This window comes from Terrapene carolina, unplaced genomic scaffold, assembly GCF_002925995.2.
Source record: "Terrapene carolina triunguis isolate 2854851 unplaced genomic scaffold, T_m_triunguis-2.0 Scaffold33715, whole genome shotgun sequence".
NCBI classification, from domain to species: domain Eukaryota; kingdom Metazoa; phylum Chordata; order Testudines; family Emydidae; genus Terrapene; species Terrapene triunguis.
The window spans coordinates 153080-170236 of record NW_020698066.1 but is presented as its reverse complement, the minus strand read 5'-3'; the positions used below and the strand labels follow the sequence as shown (position 1 = coordinate 170236).

The 17157-nt window shown below is 42.5% G+C and overlaps 1 protein-coding gene across 1 annotated transcript in view; it reads left to right on the top strand.

Annotated features, from left to right (window-relative positions):
* Window positions 1-17157, top strand: part of LOC112118707 (sushi domain-containing protein 5) — a 65862-nt gene that overhangs the window by 41363 nt on the left and 7342 nt on the right. The window contains exon 4 of the mRNA XM_024217121.2: window positions 2007-2195. Within this exon, the coding sequence (XP_024072889.2) occupies window positions 2007-2195 (189 nt within the window). The remainder of the gene's footprint in view (window positions 1-2006; window positions 2196-17157) is intronic.

Here is a 17157-nt window from a genome sequence, read left to right as displayed (position 1 = left end):
GCTCATGTCTCCTCTAAATTAACGGCCGATGGTCTTGCAGCACACCTGGTTCAGAAACATTCAGTGAGGGCCATAAAGCATCCCCATACTGAGAGGAAATGCTGACAAAGGAGTATCCCTCCACCAAATGCACCTTCATGTAGCAATAGTATTTTCTGTATGACAATAAGTTCCACAATAAGGCTAATAATTCTCAACATAAAAATCATATATCATTAATAACAATGTATTTCCCTATAGCCTGGATCATAACCTGGATAGCCAGTAGAAATACCCATGGGAGTGGATCTAGGGGCAGGAAAACTCAACAGGGATCTTGTGGGATTTTCCTAGGATTGTTGAGGTGTCTCCTCCTGCAGGATAACCAGTGGTCCTGGCCCCACAAGCTACAGGTCCCATAAGATCCGCAAGAACAGTGCCATCTGCACCAGTCCTTGACAATGTGGCTTCGTTGAAGCTATGCTGTCAGCAGTATCCCCCAAGCCATCAATGCCTCTGGAGTGAGTGAAAGGAAGTGTGGAAGGGGCTATGAAAGAGTTAATATGTCCTGTGGCTGTATTCACTGTCCATTGTGGTTTTGGTAGGGTGTGGCCCCTGACACCCTTGGCCTTCCAAGGAGGGCCTATGGAATCTGAAGCAAGAAGGGATGGGGACATGGTTGTATCTAACCCTTCTCTCACAGGATGTTCATGAGGAGGGGAGAATCTGCAAGGAGAGGACACTCTGTGCTCTTATTACTACCTGAATAGTCTGGCCCTATGCTATTGACACCTTCTTAGATTATTAAAACTGTATAAATTTTTAAAATGAAGTTTGCTTTTCACTATGGCTGTTGTTTATTTACTGTTTGCATTTCTCTCAGGTAGAAAAAAGAAATTAAATTAAGTCAATTTCACGTATGTTTATACTGTATTCATTTTCACTTTCAGGTTCTCAGCGCTGCATACACAAGTACTGTCAAATGAGTTATTCAATTAAATGCATTTTATATTTTATTTCCTGACAAACATGTTGATTTAGCATCTCAGTTTTCTCACAGGAGCATTCAGAGCTTTATTAACCCTAACTGTCTTTGTGAATTTGAGAACATGGGTCAGTGCTTCACAGATTAGGTTTCCTCTTTGGAAGCCAATTTGAGATTGTAAATGAGTTCCCGTTAGGAGAAGGAAAAGGTTAATGAGAATCCTGTAGATTAGATATGCTGTTAGGTAGGGGACTGGAGGGCTCAGAGGATTGAAAGTGGCCTACTGAGCCTGTCATTACAGGTTTTAACTTGGCTCGAGTTAGATCTCACCAACTGACAACTCTTTAGAGGCACCTTAAAGACTAACAGATTTATTTGGGCATAAGCTTTCGTGAGTAAAAACCTCACTTCTTCGGATGCAAGTTTTTACTCACGAAAGCTTATGCCCAAATAAATCTGTTAGTCTTTAAGGTGCCACCAGACTCCTTGTTGTTTTTGTAGATACAGACTAACACGGCTACCTCCTGATACTTAACTCTTTAGAGGACTCTATAGAACGAGCTGGAAGTCTCCGTCCATTTCCAAGGCTTTGTCTTGACTCAGAAAAAAATGGTTCAGTTTATGTCAGGCTTAGCTAACATGATATCTAGGCCTGACCAAAATTAGGCCTGGATACAGGATAAGACATTGTAACCTTGATTTAGCTAGTTGATTTCTAAAGTAGGCAAAAGCCCTACTAGATATGGGTCCACACACATCGCCATCCCAACAAGTACTGACACCTCCCCAACAAAGAACCCAAAATTGCATGGGCACGAAGCTCAAACTACTCTTTTAACTCCACCTATGCCTGTCCAGGGCATGACTGAAGCATAATTATGAAGTACTCTGGGGAACGTGTACCGTACGTGGTGAATAGTGTATGTGTTCTGTGGATATACAGGCGATTGTATCTAGACTTACCAGTCTAACACCATGCTTAGCAATATACTTCAACATATTACATTTTCTCCTAACGATTCTTGTTTCTTTTTCTTCTCAGACAAACCATGTGGGGACCCCCCATCCTTCCCTCACACGATCCTGCATGGTCACACTGGGTTTGAAATGGGGGATGAGCTGCTATATGTTTGTGCTCAGGGCTACGTCATGGGCAACAAAGAGACTGCTTTTACGCTGCTCTGTGACAGCTGTGGGGAATGGTACGGGCAAGTTCAGGCCTGTGTCAAAGGTAAGCTTATCTAGCATACACACCAAGATTCCTACCAACCATAGCTGTCAGGAAGTCCTGATCTGGCTGATAGTGTCCCAAATGGTACCAGATATTTTCAGTCCCCAGGACTTGGCTGCAACTGTGTACAGTTGAAGGTGTCTATAGCAGCGCTGTGCTTATGCACCAGATGATCCTCCACAACTTGCTCTCCCAATGGTCCTCAGAGCTCTTAACCTAGGGTGACCAGATGTCCCAATTTTATAGGGACAGTCCCGATTTTTGGGTCTTTTTCTTATATAGGATCCTATTACCCCCCACCCCCTGTCCCGATTTTTCACACTTGCTGTCTGGTCACCCTATCTTAACCATACAATAAAACCTCAGAGTTACAAACACCAGAGTTACAAACTGACCAGTCAACCACATAGCTCATTTGGAACCAGACGTACACAAATCAGGCAGCAGCAGAGACCAAAAAAGCAAATACAGTACAGTACCGTATTAAATGTAAACTACTAAAAAATAAAGGGAACGTTTAAAAAGAAGATTTGACAAGGCAAGGAAACTGTTTCTATGCTTGTTTCAGTTAAATAAAGATGGCTAAAAGCAGCATTTTTCTTCTGCATAGTAAAGTTTCAAAGCTGCATTAAGTCAATGTTCAGTTGTAAACTTTTGAAAGAACAACCATAACATTTTGTTCAGAGTTACAAACATTTCAGAGTTACAAACATTTCAGAGTTATGAACAACCTCCATTTCCGAGGTGTTTGTAACTTTGAGGTTCTACTGTACCAAGCCAGTCACCTCTTAGATATTTTCAGGGGGAGCTCAAGACAACTGCTTCCACTGAAGCTGTGCAGTATAATGTAGCTGCTGGGCTGGAGTGGGGAATACACACTCTATACTGGTAACCAGAAGGCTGGGCTGGGAGGATCCTACATTAGGCAGCAATAGGATACTTCTCCAGAGAGGAAACAAGGATGTGGGGAGCACAAAGTAAGGGCTAGAGAGAAAACAAATTGAGCACAGAAGGGGTGCTGTGTGGAGGGGAGCACAGAGGAGTGCTGTGAGGGAAAGTATGGGGAAGCATTTGAAATAATCAAGGGACAGTTTGTCAAATAAGCTGGTGGTCTGGAAGGTCACCTGAGCATTCTACAACACATTGGTTGTTTCCTCTGCCACTATCACCCTTATACAAGGAATAATGAGGAAAAACAACATAAAATTCACCAGGATGCGCACAAAGGTCTACAGCAACTCCCAGACCCTACCTACCTACCTAACTCAAGACCTCCACCGTATCACTTTATCATCAGACCATAATAAAATGCATCATATCAGCAAGATAAATGGAAAAATGGACTAGTGGATGCATTCAAACTTAACATAAAGTATAAGCAGTTAAATAACTTCATTTTCCAAGGCAACACTTTAAACACAGAGTTCCATATCATTTTCTAATATGGCAAAAGTTCCAGGGTTACCATGTCTTCCAGTGTTTGTTCAACAACCAGGCACTGTGGGGCCCCCAGTCTTTATTAGGGCCTTTGGGAACTACTGTTACACAATTAATAGATAATAACTGTAACAAGGCAGAGTGATAAATATACTAGTAACAGTATGCTCTGTCCACACCGGCGCTTTTGTCGGTGAAACTTATGTCAGTCAAGGGTGTGTTTTTTCACACCCCTGACTGACAAAAGTTTTACTGATAAAAGTGCTAGTGTAGACAAAGCCTTAGTTGGTTCAGACATTCTGTCTTCTTAGCCTACTGACCTATTTATTTACCGTATTTTGCACAAACATTCTGTTTTCAACCTGATGATTTATTTCCTTCCTTAATTCTCTCTTCCAAAAAATGAGGCCTCGCTCCATGTGTTAATTACGCATGTCAGGCCAGGCCATGTCAGGCTATGCTGGTATGTGCATTCCTTTAATAAACAGTATCTTTTGAAAAATCCAAAGGGAGGGATGCAGTTATTTGAGAAACTAATTATACTGTTTTATCACTTACGGTTTCCTCATTTTATGGAATCTTAAGCCTTTTACACTGGAATTCAATGTATCAGAAGTCTCTGGCAATGAAAAAGATACCACTAACTGCTGTTAAGGGCATCTTTTAAGGGTTAGTTGCTTATGATATCCATCATGTCACTTTCTCTGGATATAACTTTGACCCCAAAAACTTGGGCACCAGTTACTGGCTATTTGTTCATGCAGGCATAGCAGCTGAATCTGCTGACTCATAGTGTTCCACCCAAACAACTCTCTGATTAGCACTTTGACAAAAGGTTTACTGTCTCCTATTTTCTTTGTTTCCTCTGGTTTGTGGGGGCTGACCAGCCAGATTTGTCCCAGGAGTCTCTCCCAGTCTCTTTGGGGTCATAGGAGACATGATCATTCTTTCTGGTGAGTCAGATCAGGAAAGAGGCAATTGATTTAGGGGGAGAAGGAAGGGAGTGGCACTGAGAGGAGATGTAAAAAACTTGAATGGGGTTGCATGCATGGAAGGGAGGGCTGGATTTGGTTATTAGCATATATAGAAGTGTGGACACCATTCCCAGCATATTAGATTTTCAAGCCCTGGGGCAAAGTGGTACCTGCAATTCAAGTTGTACACCATCCACTTTTAAAGTGCACCGATGATGGTCATCTCTGTGGATTTATGAGACTTCATCACGTCATGTAGGATAATGTTGCACATGGTGTCACGCTGCTGTTGTGCTTTTGCTGGGAGGGTATTCAATATATTTTACTAGAGTTCATCCTCAGTTTAATAACCCTGCCTTACACTATCTTTCTCCTCATTCTCACAAACCCTCTTTCTGTACAGTATTGGGCACAATTCCCATTTAAGCTCTGGGCATGTGCCTCCAGCTATGATGTTAGAACCAGCCCGTTAGCAGTGATCTGCTGTTTATTATTTTGTATTTGCTAATTCTGATGTGGGACATGACTCATAGGTCTTTAACATACCGTACTTGTTTTATTTACTTATGGAAGGGAATTAACTGCTGATGTTACAACAAAATTAGAGGTTCATTTTTCAAAGCAGTTCAAGGTAGTTAAGCCCAGAGACTGTTAGTGAGTCAAATACATTGTTTACCAGATAGAGTGCACAAGATGTGAATGCAGGTTTTGTATGTCTTGTGCTGTGTTTATTTTCCACACAGCACCAGAGTTGCTACAGCCTGGGCTACTGGAATGAAAAACTGGATTTTGCACTTGCCTTTGGATACTTAAAGGAAGTATACAGTACAGATCTGAAAACCCTGTGTCCTTTCAGAGTAAAGTTGCAAGAGCTGCATATATAAAACATGATTCTTTAAACTATAGATATCGCTGTGTTATCCATACCATTATTATGATGTCACTGTTCTAATGTGACTCCATCTTAAAGCCTGTCAGAAACTGAAATTTGTGCAGAATGCACCTGCCTGCTAATTTTTTGGCCCAATCCTGCAAAGTGTTCTATAAAGAGCTGAGTGCCTTAGCTCCCATTAATTTTAGGGAGAGTTGGGGCCTAACCCTGTGAAATGTTCATTACCTTCTTATTGCTCTCTAGAAAGACCTAGGCAAATTGGAGGGAATTCAGAGATGCTCAGAATTAAATCCTATAGTCTAGGTTTGGAATCATCAAAGTTGAGCAGATTCTCTCTTTGAATACATCCCAAAACCACATCCATCACATTTGTGGTGTTATATTTACATTGCAAGCTTATTTTAAATTTGTTGTCCACTATCACCTCTAGGTTTCTTTCAGCATTACTGATTTCCAAGTATCAACCTTCTAATAAATCTGTGTTCCATATTATTTTTTTCAAGATTAGCTAGCTAATCTTGTTAGCTAAGTTAAATCTCATTTTGTTATTTCTTTCCTGTACTTTTCACTCCTCTGTTACACTTCACATAATTTCTCTGTCCTCATCATCCAAATGAGTCTTCTCTGCAAACCCAATTAACACACTTTACTCCCTCTTCCAGTGCATTAATGAAGATGCTAAATAACACCAGACCTAAAATTGATGCATATCACCCCTCTTTAGACATCTTTCCTTCAAAAACAAATTGCTCACAGTTAGACCTGGTCTACACTAGGATATTTTATCTAAAGTTTCTCAGGCTTTGTCTACACTGGCAACTGAACAACAAAACTTTTGTCTTTCAGAGGTGTTAAAAAAAATCCCCCTGAAGGATAAAAGTTTTGCTGACAACAAGCGCCGGTCTGAACAGCACTGTGTCAGCAGGAGCGCTCTCCTGCCGACAAAGCTGATGCCTCTCATTGGGGGTGGAATTGTTTTGTTGGCAGGAGAGATGACAAACAGCAGCTATACTGTGCACTTTTTAGTGGCATGGCTGTAGCAACACAGCCGTGTCGCTAAAAGCTGTGTAGCGTAGACATAGTCTCAGTTATTCAGCTCCACCAATGATAGGAGCACTAGTGTAGACAATGCACCATTGACATCTTAAACATTTTGTCACATATTTCTGCTCCCAGCAGGCTTAGACAACACAGTTCTTAAAATGCTTGCAGCCCTTTCTACTCTAATGCTTTCATTATTGCCATCACCAGTGGGAAATTTGGGGGCAATATACACACCTGTAGACAGCCAACCAAAGCAGGGGAAAATGACGGAGTGTTTGGGAAGGCTGAGGAAAAAAAGAGGGTGGGGGGCAGAGAGAGAGGGACCAGGCATGTTCCACCAATAGATTTTGAATAAAGTTTGCACAATTTTCTGAATTTTAGAAAATTTACAAAAACTTTAAAACTTGGAACCAAAAAAAAAGTAAGAGTATCTATATCTGTACTTCAATAAATTGTCACATGGCCAAAATTTGTTCCTTTAAAATGCTAATTTTCCTGCACCAAAACTAACACACCCAAGGGCTCTTAATACTCTCATACATTTCTCATCAGATGCACACAGAAACATAGAAAAATATACTGAAGAAGTCAGCATCATTGTTAACAACAAAACAAAGCATGTTACCCCCATCCAATACGCAGGACACTGGAGCTCTAATACCCATAGAACCAGACCAGCCAAACACCCCTGCTTCTGTACAATCATTTCACGTGAGGGTTCCTGCTATATAAAAATCAAAGTATTTTCAGGTAATCTTCTGGCACTAAGCTTTCTTTAAACTTAAAGTAATAAATCCAAACAAAATGTCAATTGTATTGGTTTTTGTCACTACTTATTTTCCTTCATTTATACATTGCCTGTGTAGTCTGTAAGGTCTTTAGGGCAGGCACCTTGAATGTATACCAGTCTGTAAAGTGCCTTGCAACTATTGGTGCTAGCCAGATAAGAATAGTAACTTACTGTGTCTCCCATGATTTATCTTCTATTCCTTGTCAACTGTCACTCGACATTTTTATTTTCTTCTATCTCTTCATCTGTCTCCCTCTGTTATTTTCAGCATTTGTTTTTCTGATGATTAATTTTTCTGTCCTTCCCTCCATCCCTCCACTCTCTTCTCTCTTGCTGCCCTATTCTCTTCCCTCCCACCAAGTTGCATCACTGTGGTCTCGCTCCATCTCTTTCCTCCTGGAATCTCTCTCTTCACTGACACCCTCTTTCACTGGAATGTCTCCTCTTCTAGGGCTTGGTCTACACTAACCCCCCAAATCGAACTAAGGTACGCAACTTCAGCTACGTGAATAACGTAGCTGAAGTTCGAAGTACCTTAGTTCGATCTTACCTCGGTCCACACGCGGCAGGCAGGCTCCCCCGTCGACTCCGCGGTACTCCTCTCGTCTAGCTGGAGTACCGCAGTCGACGGCGAGCACTTCCTGGTTCGACTTATCGCGTCCAGACAAGATGCGATAAGTCGAACCCAGAAGTTCGATCGCTCGCCGCCGAACTACCGGGTAAGTGTAGACATACCCTAGGGGTCTGCCCTAAGTCCCCTTCCCCCCACCCACTCGGGTTCATTCCTCTCTCCCTCCTTGGGTACTTTTCACTATTTGATCATCTGCTTCACTGCCTCATCCTTGTGGGTCTCTCCACTTCCCTCTCCCGTTGGGTGGTGGCTCTCATCTCTCTTTTCCCCCTTGGGACTCTTTTTGCAGTTGTTCTCTCCTTCCCTTTGTAAGTGTCTCTCCTTAGGCCTGATTGGAAGCTCCTATCCCTCTCTGGAGTCTCGCTCCACTGTGTTCATACTTGGCTCTCCTCATGGCATTCCCCATTGGGGGCAGGGGTCTCTCTTTTCTTCAGTGGAATCTTTTCCCACCCCATTCCACACACTTGGGCGTCTCCGTTTCCCTCTCCTGGCCCCCTATTCCCCTTAGAAATTTGTTTCATTTATTAGCAGTCTCGTGACTCATTTGCAGGTGGGGAAGGGGCTCTATTCCCCTTTCTTTTGCTCCTGAGGGAGGTGTCTTATTCCCCTTCACTCCCCCACTTGAGAGGTACTAATGCCCCATCAGAGGGTACCCAGCTTCACCTCCACCCCAGGGGCCATGTTCCTCAGCTGCTCCCTTGTTGGAGGAGATGGAGAGAATTTCTGCATTTTTCCTCCCTATTCTCCCTTGCCTCTGGCACTCCCCTACATTTACTGTGGGCTAGGGAGCCTCCCTCAGTCCCTTATTGCTGGGGGTGGACTCTCAGGTTTACCCAAGCCTGTCTCTCTTTGCCGGGGGTGGGGTCACTAGGTCCCTTCCCCCATTCTTCTCTAGCTGGGAGCGAGTGGTCACCTTGTGGTGCTGGTTGCCCCTCTTTGCTTTTCACTGACGGGAAGCAGAGGGAAGGAAGGAGTAGCACCACAACCCCCTCTGTTGCTAGGAGGCCAGAGGAGCCGCATGCTCAGTGCTATCTGCAGGACCAAGGCAGCTAAGTGGGGTTACAAAGCGAAGCAGCAATGGCAAGACTACACCCCTAGAGCTTCTGTCATAGGCACAACTGTGCACCCACCTCAGTTTTCCCTCTCAGGTAACCCAAGGGTTCTACACCAGGCTCTCTTGCCTCCACTCATCACACCAGTCCATGTAGTCATTAAAATCCCAATACATCTCACCCTTTGATATCTCACATACCACACATCAGTGCCTCCTACAACACCTGGACTCTCTTTCAGTCCTCTTCTGTCTTTCTGCTAGGGTAGCCCCCCCCCCCCCCCCCCCTTCCAAATGGAGCACAACCCCACTCTTCCCAGTGGGAACCACCACAGCCTGTCTGATGGGAGATCATCCTAACCAGGGGAGCATCCCCCTCTCCTCCAGCCCTCTTACTGTTCCCCTGGGCCCAGCTCTCTGGTGTGAGACATCAGCAGGTAAGCCTCTCCACTGCCCCTCTGCGTTCAGTCCTTTCTGGCCCTCTCCTTCAGTTTTGGTATACACGGTAGCTACGCTTAAAATGCTACAGTGCCACAGCTGTAGCACTTCAGTGTAGGAACTTACTACAGTGACTGGAGGGACTCTCCCATTGTTGAAGATAATCCTCCTCCTCCTCCCTAAGAAGTGGTAGCTGGGTCAACGGAATGGCTGTACTGGGGGTTAGGTCATCTTAATGATCTCTCTCAGGGGAGTTTCTCAAAATAAATAAGTTTTCAAATAATAATTTGCAATTATTTAGCACCTTAGACTGGAGGAGCTCAAGTATTAGTCATGCTAAATATCCCTGTGGATAGGCTTTATTCCAATTTTACAGGTTGGGAAAGCTAAGGCACAGATAGGTTGAGTTATCTGCCCAGGTCACACAGGAAGTCTGGGGCAGAGTCTACAATAAAAACATTCCTATAACACCAGGCCTAGAAAAAAGGGGGGAAAGGGGTGAAGAAACCCTACAGCCACCTTCTCTCAGGCCTGGGAAAGGGGAGAAAAGCACCTGCAGCTCCCTCTCCCTCCCCCGGCTGGGAAGGGGGTGAAGGACCCCAGAGCTGGTGTGGGGTCTGGGGGGCGACAGGCAGATGTGGGGGCTGGGAGTGTGTAATTAATTGCTGGGGGGATGGACAGATGTGGAGATGGGGGGCTACAGACTTAACTAGAATGTTGGGGTTTGAGGAAAAGCTGGAAGTTCTGCGCCATCAGGCAGATAGTGATTGCTCCTGCAGTCAGAGCCAAAATCACTTTACTCAATACATTTGGGAGTGGGCAACACTAATTCTCTCTCTCATATATAGTGGGTAGGGGGAGTTCAGAAATCAACAGACCCTCCCCTCCAAAAAAAGACAATATAGTCTTTTTTTTTTTTTAAGTCTTGTGGTTTTTGGGGTCTGTCTCATGATGTTTTAAGTTTTAGGGTTGGCAATGCTGCACTAGTAAAACTCTTGTTGTCTTAAGTGGGAGCAGAATTAGGCCAACACGCATTCCTCTTGGAAATCTCACCCTACACATTCTGGCTCCCAATCTTAAGGGTGAAATCCTTGCCCCATTAAAGTCATTAGGAGATATGCCATTTACTAGAATGGAGCCCAGATTGCACTGTTGGCTTTTAACCTTTAGAAAATGTATCATGTCTAGTAACTAATACTTTCAACTAGGTCTACATAGTATCTTACCTCAACTCCTCCACCATTCCAACATGAAGTTAAGTTTGTTAACCCCTCTCCCTCCCCCCACCCCCCGCAAAAACAAATCGTGAAACTGGCTTAAAAATCATGGAGTTTTTTTTTAATTGGGATTCTTTTTATTTTCCTATTTTTAAAAAAAACATTTAGGATAGATTTGGGGCATGTTTTCAAAGCTTTTCTCTGCAATCACAAAGGCTAGATATTTCCTTTTTTTTTTTTCAGAGTGAAAGCTGAGATTCTCACTAAATGACATTACTCCAGGAATTGGTGCTTTAAGAAAACAAACCAAACATTGTAAAACTCATGATAAATTTGTAAGACGTGCCACTGACTTAATTTACACTAGCTGAGGGTCTGTCTCTGCAACCAGCTTTATTTCTAATTTAGATAAAAATAACTCAGCCAAAGTGGCCCATTGCATACAGTTTCTGACATAATTTTCAAACAAGTTCCTTTGCTTTTTTTCTCTTTCTCTTTTTTTGTACATAATTCCATTCAATAACTAAAGCTTGGGACTGGAACAGTATTCAGAATTTCCTTGTCAACATTTCACTGCTTGTTCAGAGAAGTATCAAACCTCTAAGAAGTTATTTCTGGCAGAACTTTCCACTTTTTAAAAAAAGGATTGGGCAGTCATGACACAACTGGGACTGGACAAGTAAAACAGAAAGAGACTCTCAAAATTCCAAATGGAATGAAAATGGTCTACACTGATTGGCGTTACTGTCTCCATTTCAGAATACACATGCCTGGAATGTTTGGGATCTGCTCAGTTATTTCATGTCATGAACAGATACCAGCAGATACTGGGTAGAAAGGAGGAAAAGTCAAAGCAGTTCTCAGTAAAAGTGAATCATCACTAGTACTACAGCTGTTACATTTTCAAAAGTGCCCAAGACCCTGTTTACATGGGGAAGCTTTCGTGAAATAAATAGGATGTGAATGTAAAGTGCAATAGCTATTCCTCACTAGCTCTGCAGTCTTATTCTGGATTGAGTGCTTTCTTGTGGATTAACTTAATCCACAAAGGCACTTTTACTGTGGAATAAGAGTGTCCACATGAGGAGATAGTGAGGAACAGCTATTGTGCTTTACATTCACATACTACCTTATTTCACAATAGCTTCGTGTGTAGACAAGCCCTTAGGCTCCTATATGCATAAGTCACTTTTGAAATGTGATTTAGGCTCCTGGGAGGCCTGTTTTGCAACCTTAGAATTAACTATGAAAAAATTGAGAATGAATCAAAAGAATTGAATTAGAATTAAAAGGAAGTTGGGTTATATTTGGTTGTTGATATTTTCTGGTACAGCAGAGAAAAATAATCACTAAATGTTTTTGGGGGAAATGTTCCAGCAGAGGCCCATGAACAGAGCTTTTCAGATGCTTTGATGCTGGAAAGTGATTCTATTTCAGTGAAAGTTTACTTTTGGGAACACGTATCAACTTTTATTGCAGCTGATTCCTGTCAGAAACGAGGGACAACAAAAAAGATACTGTAATGCATATCTTATGCCTGTGTGGAAAAACTGTTACATTAAAATGACATTTCCCAAACAACTGGCTTGATTCTGTAAAAAAACAGAGAGTCCTGTGGCACCTTTAAGATTAACAGATGTATTGGAGCATAAGCTTTCGTGGGTGAATGCATCCGACGAAGTGGGCATTCACCCACGAAAGCTTATGCTCCAATACATCTGTTAGTCTTAAAGGTGCCACAGGACTCTCTGTTGCTTTTTATAGATCCAGACTAGCACGGCTACCCCTCTGATACTTGGCTTGATTCTGAAACTGCTCTGAGGGAGTAGATACATAATCAGACTCAATGCTTTTACAGATAGAGGCCACATAGACCAATAGGGAGGACACAGGTCTGGGAGTCAAAAAAACAGGTTGCTAGTCCCAAGTCTGCCAATGACTCACTCTGTGAGTTTGGGTAAATGACTTCACCTCCTTGTGCCCTTTTTTGTCTCCATCTGTAAAATGAGAATAATTATTCTCACCCAGCTTTGTAAAACATTTTGAGATTTCTAGATGAAAAGTGCCATGTAAGAGCTACATAATATTATGATTACTCTACAAGCTTTGTTTGTCATATATTACTATTGCCCAGCTTAAAAATAATTCATTAATAAGGGTACAATCTGAAAGATTTTGGAAGAATTAGCATAAGCACATTGAACAAAATAATCTTAAAGTTTGACATTTGGTTGTAGTCAATGGATTGTGAATACAATGAAGTAAATCAAAAATTAATAAAGCAATATGCTGCAAGAGGCCTAAAATGTTTTACACACTTTTGAGGTAATGCACTATACTTTTTAATCAAGATATTCTTGAGGGAAAAATGGTTCTATATAGTTACTGTTTCTTGCCATTTCCCACTATGAAAGGGCACTGTATTAAAACTGAAAACACAGAGATTTCAACCCAAACAAAGCAACCTTAGGCAGAGAACAGGAAAATACATTTTTGCAGTTTATTATTTTTTCTGCTGCAGTGAAGAGAATGTATTTGTTTCAGAAAATATATCCTGAAGCTTGGGATTGTAATAAGGATCTGAAAGCTGGTATTGTGTGACATACTCTCGCTGTCTTAAGGGCGAAAAGGAAACTACCACTTGCTAAGTGACAATGTTCCTTTTTTTTGCCCTAAATCATTGGTTCATTATAGACCAATGGTTCTCAAACTGAGAGTCGGGACCCCAAAGTGGGTCAAGACCCTGTTTTAATGGGGTTGCCAGGGTTGGCGTTTGACTTGCTTGGGCCCAGGGCCAAAGCCCGAGCCCCAATGCTGGGCGTCAAAGCCAAAGCCCGAGGGCTTCAGCCCAGGGTGGGAGGGCTCAGGTTACAGATCCCCTGCTTGAGGCTGAAGCCCCGGGCTTTGTTCCCCCAAACAGGGTGGTGGGGCTCGGGCTTTCCCCCCCCCCCCCCCCCCCCCGCCCGGAGCAGCGGGAACTCAGGCGGGTTCAGGCTTTAGTTACTCCTGCTGGGGTCATGTAGTATTTTTTGTTGTCAGAAGGGGGTCGCGGTGCAATGAAGTTTGAGAACCCCTGTATATAGACAAAACTAATGTGAGCATTAACATTTACATTGTGAAAGCTCCTAGAGGCCTCATTGTATCTGGCACTGCTCAGACAGAATAAATACCCCCCCCAAAAGCTTATGTTCTAAAAAAACAAGTCATAACAGATATATGAGAAATCATATCGATTCCCTGTCCACAAATTTGAACTAAAATGCTTGCCAGCCTTTACTTTTATCCTTTTGCTTGTATATTTTATTGCTTTCCCCTAGTCTGTTTTTTGTCCTTTTAGATTGTTAGCTTGTGAGAGCTGAGATCACATCACCTCTGCTTGAAAAGGACCCATGCTGGGCACTAAAAGAAACATACAAGGTGGGGTTTTCAAAAGCATTCATCATTGACCTGGCTTTGTTCCCATTGGAGTAAATTTTACCATCGACTTCAGTGGAAGCTGAATGAGGCCAAGTGTTTTTGAAAATTCCACTCATAATAAATATCTGTAGCACCTTTCATCCCAAAGCACTATGGGCCAAATTCTACAACCTCACCCTTTCTATCATAGTCCCACTACAATCATTTTTAAAAACTGAGATTGTTATCAATTCACATTAAGGCGGAATGGGATGATGAATAAAAGTCAGTTCATTTTTTTATTACTATTATTTTGGGACATGTTGGGACAAAAGTCTATTGCTGTGTGGGGGCGGGGGGCGGGGGAGAAACAGGGTGGTATTATCTCACAGGCAAAATATTTCACAGGCCTGTCAAAAAATAATGCTGTCCTGGGTTCCTGTTTTCAGCTCTGCACTGACTCGCTTTGTGGCCTTAGACAAATCACTTCACAGCTCTATACCACAGCATGATCACCTGTCAAATAGATATTACTGTACCCATTTCAGAAGGATTGTAAGAGACTTAATTAATTTGTTAATGTTTGGAAAGCAATTTGAGATTTAGATGAAAGGTACGGTATAAAAATGGAAGCTATTAATTATGATGATTTCCATAGGGTGAGATTCTGCTATCCTTACTCACATTAAGTGGTCCCTTACTCTAATTAGTCCCTGAGTCCCCAGCAGTAATGCGGAGTGTATGTTTGGGACTCTGACTGAATATAGAAATACTTGGATCTTGGACCAATGCTTTTCAATATAAGCAGTTTTAAAGCCAAGCCTGCCTAAAAGGAAAGGTACAACCACTTTAAAACCAGCTGGTAATTGGTTTAAATGCATGTAAATAAAGGCTACAGCTGTTTAAATAAGGGGTGAACATAGTGACACTTTGGTCAGTAGTCTTCAGTTATGATCCTATAACCTGGAAGGTAGAAAGCTCCAAAAAGTGCTTAGGTAGTGAGCAAAACTGAGTATAAAAAGTAAGCTACCAGTGCCTGGAATATAGGGTCCACAGCTGCTAAAAAGGCTGTCCTCATAACATTAACTTGCTAAATACCAAATGTAGGCCTCATCTGGAGGTCTAAAACCAAGAAGAAAGAATGGGCTACTACTACTACTACGGGAAGCAATCCAGGACTATGTGAAGCCAAAGCTTCAGGGCAATGCTTCCTTTGATGTTTAAAGAGATTAATAGATCCTTTCATTCTGGCATCCCTTAAGCTAACATTAGTTATGTATATAGTCTTCTTTGCTATAAACTGTACAAACAGCAGACATTGCATATGAGAATATGCTATAGCAGCTTTACAACCTGGACCACAATGATTATCTAAGGGCTTGTCTACACTGGCAATTTATAGCGCTGCAACGTTCTTGCTCAGGGGTGTGAAAAAACACCCCCCTGAGCGCAGCAAGTTTCAGCGCTGTAAAGTGCCAGTGTAGACTGCACCAGCACTGGGAGCTCCCAGTGCTAGCAGCTTCACCCCTCGTGGAGGTGGGTTTTTTAAGACCTCTCCCAGCGCTCTCCCAGCGCTCTGCCGTGACCACATAAGCCACGTTAAAGCACTGCCGCGGCAGCGCTTTAGCATTGCCAGTGTAGACTAGCCCTAAAGGAATAAGACTTAAGTATGCATGGGCAGTAGATACTGTACAGCAAGGTTAGGAGCACCTAATAAAAAATACAAATTTGCTTGTTCTTGTTTCCAGTTAAGTAATTGGTAAAACGTCAATTGATTTTTTAGCAGGATTGGGCCCAAAGAGAACAAATTCTGGGTACTTGATTGGAGACTAACATTTTATCAAGAGCTCATGCTATTACTTGACTTAGATATTTCAGTAGGAAAATCCTTCTAAACAATAGAAAATGTATTTCAAGAGAGATTCTGAAAAGAAAGAATTTCACTTTATATAGCAAGGCCATTTGTTACTATTATTTAACATTGACAAAGTGATCTGTGCTGTTCAATACAGATGCCCCCCGGGGTTACGCAAACGCGACTTATGCAAATCCGCACTTACGTAAAAAGTTCCATAAGCTAGAAATAGGAGGGTTTTTTAGGGGTTTTTTTTGCTTAATGGTCGGAGATAGTTTCCGACTTACGCAAAATTCAAGTTACGCAAGACGTTCCGGAATGGAACAGTTGTGTAAGTCGGGGAGCATCTGTACACAAAATAAAGCTCCTGGCCTGAAGAACTTCCTATCTGAAAAACAGATAAGGAGGCTACACCACACATAGGGAAAGAGAGAGAGAAAGAGTTATGGAGGGGTGGCGGACGGGTTGGCTAAACACCAACGTATAAAATCAATGTTACACCCTCACCTCACCTGGATTAGTGTGGTCACCCTATCTCAAAAAGGATATTTTAGAAGTAGAAGACTTTCAGAGCCAGGTGTGAAGACTGATTAGAGACATGTAAAAATTTCCATATGAAGAGAGACTGGGACTGTTTAGAGAAGAGATGAGTAAGAGGGAATATAGGCTTACAAAATAATTAATGGCAGACATGGTAAACTGTGTGCTCCTATTTGCCCTGTTTCATAACACAAGAACAGTCCCTGGAAAAATCATGGAGCAGGTCCTTAAGGAATCAATTTTGAAGTACTTTGAGGAGAGGAAAGTGATCAGGAACAGTCAGCATGGATTCACCAGGGGCAAGTCATGCCTGACTAACCTAATTGCCTTCTATGATGAGATGACTTGTTCTGTGGATGAGGGGAAAGCAGTGGACATGTTATTCCTTGACTTTAGCAAAGCTTTTGATACGGTCTCCCACAGTATTCTTGCCAGCAAGTTAAAGAGGTATGAGCTGGATGAATTGACTATAAGATGGATAGAAAGCTGGCTAGATTGTCGGGCTCAACGGGTAGTGATCAATGGTTCCATGTCTAGTTGGCAGCCGGTATCAAGCGGAGTGCCCCAAGGGTCGGTCCTGGGGCCAGTTTTGTTCAATATCTTTATTAATGATCTGGAGGATGGCGTGGATTGCACCCTCAGAAAGTTTGCAGATGACACTAGACTGGGAGGAGTGGTAATACGCTGGAGGATAGGG